At 38.1% G+C, this 11,355-nt stretch overlaps 1 protein-coding gene across 2 annotated transcripts in view; it reads left to right on the top strand.

The window, feature by feature from the left end:
* The first annotated feature begins 1,087 nt into the window (after window positions 1–1,087).
* LOC131253027 (UDP-glucuronic acid decarboxylase 1) overlaps window positions 1,088–11,355 on the top strand; it is a 42,275-nt gene continuing 32,007 nt past the window's right edge. Inside the window, exons 1-3 of one of the 2 annotated variants that reach the window (XM_058253858.1) lie at window positions 1,088–1,930; window positions 2,925–3,071; window positions 3,277–3,356. In XM_058253858.1, coding sequence (XP_058109841.1) covers window positions 1,324–1,930; window positions 2,925–3,071; window positions 3,277–3,356 — 834 coding nt within the window. In that variant the 5' untranslated portion in view covers window positions 1,088–1,323. Of the gene's footprint in view, window positions 1,935–2,924; window positions 3,072–3,276; window positions 3,357–11,355 lie in introns of both variants that reach the window. The other variant, XM_058253856.1, reaches the window with a different exon arrangement.

The following is an 11,355-nucleotide window of genomic DNA, read 5'->3' as shown; positions in this document are numbered from 1 at the left end:
TCACACATTCACCATGCAGGCCCACACATTCACCAATAAACATACCGTTAAAATTATGAAAAGTGATGGGACACGATATTGTTCATCCTTATTATGGCCATTCCCTTTGAGAATCAATCAAAGGATGATTTGTATGGACCTGCTTAGTAAATTTGAAGATCAACAGACATGTACAAAGAAGATTTTTTGATAATAACAATAAAAACATATTAAACAATGTTATATCAATCTTTGAGCAACGAAGCGACCAATGAAGAAATAATAATGTAAAAAAAATTATAGAACAGATGGTAAAAGGAAAAATAAATGAAATTAGTAGTGATGAATGATTATGATAACCATTAAAACGTGAGAAAGATCTACATAGATAAGTAAAGGTTATAAATAATAATAAAATTCAACAAGACAATATATCTTATACTAATTCAAGCAAATTAAATATTTTTTTCAATTAGTAATATCTTCATATTTCATAGTGTAATCTTTTAATTTTATTGTTGAATAAATTACATTTCTTAATATAATATTTTAATTTTAGTCTATCATTTAAGTTCTATAGTATGATCTGTAGTAATAAGTAAGTAGTTGATAATCTTTAACTGTAATTTAAATCTATACTCATATGTCAAGTTTAGTTTTTTATTTTAAAAATGTTTAAATAATTGTTTTTGTTAATCAATTATAAGAAATCATTACTCATTTTACTTTATCCGTATTGAAAAAGAGTTTTGTAAGGAAGGCAAACATACGATACATTATTAGACAATAAACCTCACCATTTGAATATTATCTCATTATATTTATATGTCAAGGGAGGGGTTGTATAGGTAATAGATCTCATTATAACTTTGTCATCGCATTCATCCAGGGTCATAGTTGTTCACTTTAAATCAAAGCTGTAATTTCAATTCCGCACACGTGTAGCAACCGAGGAGCGAACAAGTATACGTGCGTATGTTTCCAAAAAGATAACCGAGTTTAGCCTTGTACACAACCACAGTCGTCGGATCCCACAAACACGTGCTACACCACACGTTACGGTGCGTTTATCTTCGGCGCTTGAAGATACGCGTCTGCAAGCAGAAATCTCGTTTCTCCGGTTTCGTTTTCAATAACTGATGACAGTCGGGAAGGCAGCCAAACAAGCCAAAATCAATCAAATCTCAATCCAAAGTCAAGAATTCTCAGCAAAAACCCCCAGAATGAGAAGCATCTCTTCTCTTCTGCAGGTGAAATTTCACACCCTCATATTTGATATCTCCACCCCCTTTTAACTCCTCTCCATATACCCTGCCAAACTCCTCAACCACCCAAACAAGAATCATGAAACAGCTCCACAAGCAATCCAGCATAAACCAATCCAAAAGAGATGAAGAACTTCAAAATCCATCCGTCCAAACCACCCCTCCATATTCAAGTAAATCCCAGAAACAGCCCAGATCTCTCCCAAGATCTATCAATTACCTCCTCAAAGAACAACGGCTCCTATTCATTCTCGTTGGTGTCCTCATTGCCTCCACGTTCTTCATCCTCCAACCAACCCTGTCCAATCTGGGCCCTTCCGATCCCCGCCCCATAATTCACGTCGCCAATGGCAACGGTGGCAATTCGGGTAATTTTGTGTCCGGAAGCCGGCGGGTCCCGGTGGGCGTCCGGAAGCCGCCGCTGAGGATCGTCGTCACGGGCGGGGCCGGGTTCGTCGGTAGCCATCTCGTGGATAAGCTGATGGCGAGGGGGGATCATGTGATTGTGATCGACAATTTCTTTACTGGGCGGAAGGAGAATGTGATGCATCATTTCCGGAACCCGAGCTTTGAGCTGATCCGGCACGACGTTGTCGAGCCGATCCTGTTGGAGGTGGATCAAATTTATCACCTGGCATGCCCTGCTTCGCCCGTCCATTACAAGTATAATCCGATCAAGACGATCATATCCTTTGTTCTGATCTTTATTCGGTTTTTTGTTAAATTGTGGTGAGATTTCTTGATTTTGCAAGATTTGTTGTTCTGGATCTAGGTGATGCTTCAGAATCTCCTCCTTTGGACATTTCTAGCCATTGGATCATTGGCCTTAAAATGAGTAGAAACAAATTCAGTCAATTGCCCATATGAAACATCAACAAGTCCACTAATTGATGGCTGGGATTGTTTGACGGAGAAGATTTTTGGTCTGCCACATGTGAGGCCACTGGATGAACGGTATGGATCATCAAAGGATGGGCCTTAGTTGCATGGAGTGCTAGCCCTGAATGAAAATGGCAGTAATTCAGGATGAGCATTATGTGATATCTCTTCTTTCTATGTGATATGAAACACTTATCTTGAAATTTTTTTCAAAAAAAGAAGCATTAGTTTGCTGTAAAACCATATTTGGTGAACAACAGTAGTGAAAAAGCTACTTTGCATTGGATTCTTGAAGCCACGAATGTAATTGGTGAGGCATTATACATGTTTAACACGGAGTTCCTTTTCATGTACCATTTAAAGACAGTTGGTGGGAATCTATATGCATTTCAAGATATGGATCTTCAAAAGTCCATTTTGAAATGGGTTTTAAGATTCTCGGCTTCCCACTCATGATTTTATGATGGTGGGAAATATGTGTGCGCCAACAATGTTTGCACACTAAACACAAACAGTCTTTTCCTTTTTGTTTTTATGTGTTTCAATGAACAAGGAGTTTCTTCTACTAAATTATTTTAATGCATTTCCTTCGTTTATTTAAATTGGTTGGATTCCTTTGTTTTGAGTCGGTGATCCTTCAGTTCGCCACTGTAAGAAGTACAACAATTTGATTTCTTCTATTGTATTGGACTTTAGTTGCAAGTAGCTTATTTGCTCTGTACAATTCCTTTTTGATGAATGCTCAAAAGTAGCAGTCAATAACTTCATGAATTTGGGATCTGATCCCTGACTCTGCTTACAAGACAAATGTGATGGGAACCCTGAACATGTTGGGCCTGGCGAAAAGGATCGGGGCCCGCTTTCTGCTGACGAGTACCAGTGAGGTCTATGGTGACCCACTTCAGCACCCCCAAAAGGAGACATATTGGGGCAATGTCAACCCCATAGGTGAGCCACCTGTTGCACGTCTAATTCATTTGGGAAAAATTAGTACTCTAAAATGTTCTTGTTGCATATTGTGATTATTTGATGTCTTAAAATATTTGTCCAACGCTTTCTACCTTATATAATTTTAATAAATACACATATTAAATGGCTTTGTAGCATATATTATACTTATATATGATATTGTTTATGGTTTGGTCTTGTGTAGGTGTAAGGAGCTGTTACGATGAGGGAAAACGAACAGCTGAAACTTTAACTATGGATTACCACCGTGGCGCAGATGTTGAGGTAACTAGTTTTTGAAATGCACTTGATAGATATGGCCAACTTCAAACTCCAAAAAAAATGCATTTATCTTCATATTGATTTATACTTATGTGAATGGACCTTCTATTACAAAAGAAAGCTTAAAGAGACAAATTTGGGTCTGACTCTTCTCTACAAGGCTTTCCTGATTACAAATACTGCATTTGCAATACTTCAAACTCATTTATGGATGTGATATTTGTATGGACAATAATATTTGAACTCAAAATGCTTATTCAATTAATGAACATCACTTCCTAGATGCATAGGAATGATAACATAGATGCATGCAATTTGTTCCCAATCAGAACCTCTTTCAGCCATTTGCACTATTCCAATACAATTCTTTTCAATGAAAAGACCACATCCAAAAATGCAACTAGTTCCCATATGTCATCTTCTAAACTAACTGTCGCCTTCTGATCCATGTTCCTTGATCATTGTTGAAAAGATACCATGGTGCCCTGGTATTCGCCTCCATAGAGTTTGCCACTACGATTCTGACAGTGTCCATCTCTTTGACCATCAAAGTTGTCCATATCTGTCGATTCTTCAGTCTCTTATACCAGGTCATCTGTCAAGTAATCTTTTGATTTGTTAGGAGCCTTCTCTGGTCCAGCTGTTGATCCATTTGTAGATCCATCCATGGATCCATCGAGCAAACTAATGGTGGGTTCCTCTTGGTGTGATTCCACATCTTCAGGTATGTCCAGAGCCGTTGAATATTATCTCAGTTTGGGAAGTATTCCCACTCTAGGATTTGTTGCTCCAGATACAAATGAAAAAATTGTTTCCCTGGACATACATCCCCATCTGAATATTATGTAATCTGCCATGGAAGTGATTATAAATACGCTATAGCGTCTTGATGACCGATGCAAATCTTATTTCCAGATTTGGGTTGGGAAGGAATTGGCTACAGAAGGGGAAAGGTTTATAGCTTGGGGTTTTAGGGACTGTTGAAATTGCTTTAGGTTCAAAAGGGATAAAATGTTGGGCTATGTCTGGACAGCTTATGGACAGAGATTGCAGGACAGATTGGATATGGTTCTGGGATGGGTTTATAGGTTGAGTTTGTGGCTGGAATATGGGATCTAATTGGTGGCAGGCTAAGGAACAGTTTAGAACAAAAATAGGCATTGTCTGGAGAGGCTAGACTGGTTGTTTTATGCACAGATTCTAGGTAGCTTTGGGAAGACTTTGGGGAAATTGTTCAGTTGGAAGTGGGGCTTGTATTTGGATGAAGCTGTGTTGGTATTAAGGCTGATTTGAATGGGCAAGGTTGATGGGCAGATTGCTGGCTGAATTATTGACAGAATTGGGCATTTAAAGATGCAGGTGGGCTGGGATGCTGTAGAGTTTGGAAAGAGGGCTTGGAGTGGCCTACTGTTTTGGACGTGAATTGCTTGTAACCCTTGGCTACAGGATCCCTGACATGACTCAGTGAAAAAGCACCATGTGCGTATGTCAGAGTTAGGGTCTGCAGTGAAAGGGCAATTACGCCATGTCACCCAGAGGAATCCTTGCCTTTCGTTGTGGGCCCCACCTCTGACATGCGCATGTGGTGCATTTTCAGTGGATCATGTCAGGGTTATATGGGATTCCTGTAATTCGTGCCCTACTGTTTTGCAGCAGTTAAAGAATGTTCAGTATAGATCTTTGGGAAGTTATGAGGCTATGGTATGACTGCAGTTAAGGCTGTTTTATAGGAATATGGACTATTGTTTTTTTAATAGCACTTGGGCTGTTTTGGATGCGGTAGCAAGTGACTTGCAGGTGGGACTGGGTTTTAGGCTTGGTAGCGTGAGTTTAAGGGTTGTGGTTGAGGGTTATATGTGCATAGACATCTGATCCGAGTTGGAGGAAGCCAAATCTGAACCTTTACATTCAGATTCTGGGTCTTTGAGGAGCAAAAGAAAAGAATGGAGTCCTAGACAGAAACAGCATATATGAATCTGTGCTCAATATTTGCAGTAGAAATTGGATCCAATTCCCTTCAAAGTTCCATGTGCATGTGCCGAAAACAGAAAGGAGGGACTGTGAACTACCCACAGATCTAGATGACGGATCAGCTCCAACAGTAGGAAACAAGTTGATTGCAGCAGAAACAGACTGACACAAGAAATCTGTTGAATTAAAAGCAAAACAAGTTCCCAAGACAGAAACTTGCTTTGATGCCAAATTGACACAATCACTCGGTTTGGATCTAGATCTGTCTAAACAGATCTGGATCTGAAGTTTCAGCAGAGAAAGCAAAGAAAATGCTGCCAAAAATATATCATATAGGACTTTGGGAGGATTCCCAACAGTATACCTCCCTGTCCTCCCCCCTTCAATCTCTTCTACCAATCAAGCAAAGGCATGCTAAACTCAAATTTTATTCAAGGCCATCTATATATTCATCCGTAGGCCCCACGATCCAAATAGACCATCAAATATGGTCATACAAGCATGGATCTGATCCAGGACTTCCATCATCCAATCTGGATCACCAATATGGTCACAGTTTACAATCTGAACAGTTGGACTTTTTATATTGTCAATATGAATTGATGGATCATTAATCAATGAGCAGCTCTTCAACTTGGTCAGTTGGATCATTGGTCAGGGCCTTAGATGGCCCCAATCTAGGCCTGATATACACTCCGACGGTTGGATCTTCAATCGCTCAGTTTTTAATGCTCATATGGGACCAATCCGATGGATGGATGGCCTTGATGCACCTGCAAAGCCCAATGGAAAAAGATTGAACAAATTGTTTGCTAGTCATAATTTCAAAATTTCCGATTACTATGAGAATGATGGAATTTGGTGGTGGTACTGAAACATTACAAGTTGGATACCAGGTACTGTAAATGGTGCTGTTGAGCCAATGCATAATTCAGATCATCGAGAGTGCCGCTTGCTCCCAAAACATTGCAGGAGAGAACGCGAAGCAGTGTTTAAATTCCAATTACATTCTCTTTGGTGTGCGAAAGGTTACATAACTGAATTGGAAGCTTATAACCACATACAAGGGATCAAGGTCTAGTATGTTCATGTAAAGTCTGATCAATAATATCTTTTATTTGTGTTGCTAGATCAGATATAGTTGAAAGTACCAGAACGTTTAGATGCAACCAAGTTATGTGGACTTTTGTATTTCTCAAAAGGAAAGTAACAGTTTATTGTTTTGTATATGGGTTAAATTATCTGTAACTTCTTCAGTGTTAAGATTGTCTGAGTACTAAAGAACGGTTTCATAATGGCTGTTACAGAAAGGTAACAGTCCAACCGGTTATGCGATTCAGGGCTATAACACCCTGTTCGGAATTTTTGGACTGTAATGGTCTGTTACGAGGGCATAACAGCATTTGCGGTCCAACATAACCATAACGGACCATTACAGTCCAGTATAATGGCCTATGGTCATTATGCACAGTGCTTATTTTCTGGAGAAGAAAAATAGCGTACGGGCCGCTGGGGAAACTCTTCTTGTGCTTCTGCTTCCTTCTCCTCCTCCTCTACAACATCTCTTTTTTCCCTCTCACTCTATCTCCGTCTCTTATGTTTTCAAAATAAAAGGCTTATGACAGTGGATACACTTGCACCCAGAAATTGTACGCATAGTGTATATTATCTAAAATAAACCAATTAAATTGTGGGACCCGTTGTTGCTAAGTGTCAATTCCAAAAATCAGATTGTTTGAATGATCATAAGTGTTGACTTGTGGACACTTGTTTGTTGAAATAGGAACATTGAATATTTTTCATTCTTCACCGTCCAACAAATGTTCACCTATCTGATAGTCGGATGATGAAATAAGCATAATTTTGGGCCAATTGCATTAGTGGTGATAAAAAGGGTTTGAGTGTCATCTGTCTGGCTTGTGCAGGCCCGTGTGGGCTTTATTGTACATGATATTTGAGCTATTGGGCTTTATTTTTCTGTTGGGTAGTATTTAGGAAGTGTAGGAGCCTCGCCTTGAAGATGAAGGCTCGCTGATTTTTCTTTTAAGGTAATGTTTAAGTTATTTTCCTTCCGTTATTGTGTTGGAGGTGGTCTTTTAATAGTTTCATCATCTGTTACATTTTGTGAAATGTATAAATGACATTGAAGTGAGTTCTAGTTGATGAGGGGCTAGAAATTTATGTGATATAGTTGTGAGTTGTAGTTGTGCATGAATTGAATTATAAATCAATGTTTTTCTGTATAAATTGAAGTAAATCAGTTCCACGGTGGCTATGGAGCCGAAATGTGTAGTTAGTGGTCCCTCATTACTAGAAGTGTCTGGACAGTCGTTTAATGCGTCCATAACATCCATGAAATTGAATGGGAAAAATTATCTTTACTGGGCTAAATCGATTTAAATATTTCTCATAGCCCCAGCAAAGGATCAATTCATCATAGAGTTTGAACTAGAGGAATCTGATTATAGATATGGACAGTGGATGCATAATGATGCCTAGATCAGATCATCGTTATGGAATAGCTTGGAACCCAAGGCGAGCTCTAATTTGATGTTCTTGAACACAGTGAAAGATGTTTGGGATATTGTAAAAAAGATGTAATCAAGAATATAATATCTCATGGGTCTGTTAGTTGTAATGGAAGATGATCTTGTTTGAAAATAGAGACAAGTCCCTTGGTGAGTATTTCGCTAAATTGATTGGCATGTGGGAAGAGCTTTCGATATATCATCTTATCATGTCAGATGTTACTCTATGAAGTTGTTGGGGGATATGAAAGTGGTGAAACTTTTGTCTGATTTTCCGAAAGAATATCAGTAGACTAAAGATCAAATTTTGAGTGGTGTGTCAATCCCTTTGGCTGCCAAAGTCTATACTAGGCTTTAGAGTCTCTTTTGCAAATGACTTTGATAGTGTTCATGTTAATGTGTCTGATACAGCTACATTGACTTCTTCATCTGGTTTCATTGGTTTGCATGGAGGTTGTTGTTGTTGGTCAGGTCGTGTGATGTATCGTGGTGGTAGGTTGCTAGGGGGACGTAGAGGTGGCCGTGGTGGTAGAGGAGATCGCATTTGCACTCACCGTGGTTTGGTGAATCACACTGAATTTTTGTTTGGATTTCCATAGAAAGGCTCCGAAAGTTAATTAAGCTCTTGTGATGGACTACGTTTCTGTTGATGGTAGACCCAATACTTCTACTGCTTTGATTGTTGATAGTGATCAGATTAATGTCACACCATCACGGAAAGAATATTCGCGTTTTCTCTTCCAGTGGTTCTATGTCCAACAATGTTTCTTCCACTTCTATAGTCATCTGGTTCATTTAGGTAGCCCCTTGTTTTCTCATCCTTCTCCTTAGATCATCGATTTTGGTGCATTTGATTATCTTTGGCAATCGCAGCTCCTTTTCTTCTTTTGATCATGTTTCGTCCAACATAGCTATTACTTAAGCTGATGGTACCCTCATCAACTATTTTTGAATTGGGCACTGTTAAGCCTAATGCATCTGTCCTTTTTTTCTATCTTGTATGCCCCCAAATTTCCTTTAGCTTTTTGTCTATAAGTAACTTACAAAATCTTTAAATTGTTCCGTCTCATTCTTTCTTTCCTACTGTGTTTTGCAAGACCTCAAGACGGGCAAGATGATTAGTAGAGGTTGTGAGAGGAAGTACCTGTATTATTTGGAAAGGGAATCAGCAGGTGTTGCAGTGCTTCCTGAGGGTTCAACCAATGTTGTCAAATTGTATAAGTGATCCTATGCGTCTGCGGGGGGCTGATTGATTATGTGACCACATAATTGCATATGCGGTTCACAGCCTGCTGCTTTTTTTTCCTGGAAAAATTTAGAAAAATGCCAAAAAAAGAGAGGAACAATTCCAAAAAAAATTCATGTAATATTACTAAAGTGTTTGGAATTGTTTTTTTAAACCTATTTTATTATATTTTATTACATTACATCTAAATGACAATTAGACTATAACTATTAACAAGTTAACTAACAACATATTACAGTAATAAGTGCGCAAACGATACGTTACCATTGTTTGAACTATCCCCGATATTATTGAAATATCCATGAAATTATTTGTATCTCTAGCTTAGTGATACCGATAACATTGGTAGCGATACTAATAACAATGGTAGAATCAGAAATTCCAGGTATCGCCACATCGGAGATGTATCGCTAATATTTTCGAATGTGTAAATTCCGGGTGTCGCTTGTATCATCATTGTATCGGCAATATTTTGATAATATCGCCAATGTATCGATATCGCCAAAAATCTGTTTATTAAAAAAAATTCCATTAAATTTTTTTTTTTTTTTTTTGGTTAGCTTGTTAGTACACCCCACTGTCAGTTCACACTTCACTGGTAGCCACCCCCACTAGGGATCGATACCAAAGCGCATGGTTGTATGCGATGTTCAATTTGTTGAAGATAATATCAATAATATCGCAATATTATCATCATCACAAGATAGGCGATATCAAGACCAAAATCTCTCGTTTCCTTTTAGTTGTCGACGATTTCTCGATGAAATATCGTGTTGTGGATATTGACGTTTGGATGAAAGGCTGGATGGTTGGATGGTTAGATGGTTGGGTGAATGGGATGGTTGGACTGATTTCTTACGTCAGCACATGCTTTTAGGCCCCCATTAAATGGAAACTTTTATGTATGTATTCTTTTTTGCAATTTTTGATTCCTAAATATGCAAACATGTGTATTTTAGCATCTCCTAAAGTTTCACTAAAGAATTTTACCGTTTCCCCCATGTTTTCTTGCATTTCTGGGTATTGATGATATTATTTGAGATATTGATATTATTTTCGTATCATTGACCAACGATACTTGTACCGTACTGATACTTCGAACATTGTATGATATGTATACTCAAAATTATGAAAAAAATAGAAATTTTATTGATGACTAACTACAGAGTTACAAACTTGTAATTACAAACTATAAATTAGTTACAAATTCAAAAAAAAAAAAAAAAAAAAAGCTATATAGTTTGATCTTTGGTCCATTTTGGCACATCATCACCACCATCATTGTCATCATCATCGTTGTTGTCATCTCATTCTTCGACGTATATTGCCTCTTTTTTTGTTTCTCATCCACACCCAATGGTTGATCATCTTCTTCTTGTATCTCCTCAATCTCATCTATTTCTTGGTTTTGATTGCCACTAAGCCTTGTGCTTGCTTCTCTTCTCCACCTTTCACTTGAAGAACTTTCTTTAGATGCTGATCCAAATGCAACATCTTCTCCTTGGGCCCATGTTAAGTCCTCATTTGCCAAGGCTAGGTCCTATCTCTACAAGCCACTCGTTATCTGCCTCCAAATCATCTAGGTAGATGGAATCATAAAAATTAGGCTTTTCTCACTTAGCTCAGAATTGTTCCTTCGCAGCTTTTGGTTGTATTGGATTAAGACTAGATCGTTTAGCTTCTTTTGTTCAAGACGAATCACTTTTTAAGTGTAAATTTGTATAACATTTCAATTTATGGATGTAAAATCATTGAGTACATGGACAAACATGCTAGAAAAAGCCATTATATTGTGGGACTTAAAGAAGGGTTTACAAAATAATAAATGTATAAAAATATTGAAATTGGTGTTGTTGACATGGATCAATCTACCCCTCTTCCAACCGGGCGCTTTAGACCACCAACACCCAAAGATCTCGTGGTAATGGGCCAATAGATACATGGTGTAAACCATGTCCTCAACTAAAGGGTTAAAGGATCCGCACAAAGAACACTAAAAAACCGTTATAAAAATAAAGATAGGAAAACCCTTCAGTATATTACTAAGTGGTTATACCAAGCTGTTGTTGCTTTAAACATCGTTAAATTGAAAAGCTTCAAAGTAATGATTAAAGCAATAGGTCAATTTGGACCTAAACTTGAGCCCCCTTCATATCACAAAGTGAGAGAAATATGCCTCAAAACTGAGAGAGAGAGAGAGAGAGAGAGAGAGAGAGAGAGAGAGAGCTTTAGAGTAGGGATTTTTTTGGGGGTAATG

Source organism: Magnolia sinica, chromosome 8 (assembly GCF_029962835.1).
Source record: "Magnolia sinica isolate HGM2019 chromosome 8, MsV1, whole genome shotgun sequence".
NCBI lineage: Eukaryota > Viridiplantae > Streptophyta > Magnoliopsida > Magnoliales > Magnoliaceae > Magnolia > Magnolia sinica.
Note: the sequence above shows the minus strand (reverse complement) of the source record. Positions and strands in the feature narration are given on the sequence as shown.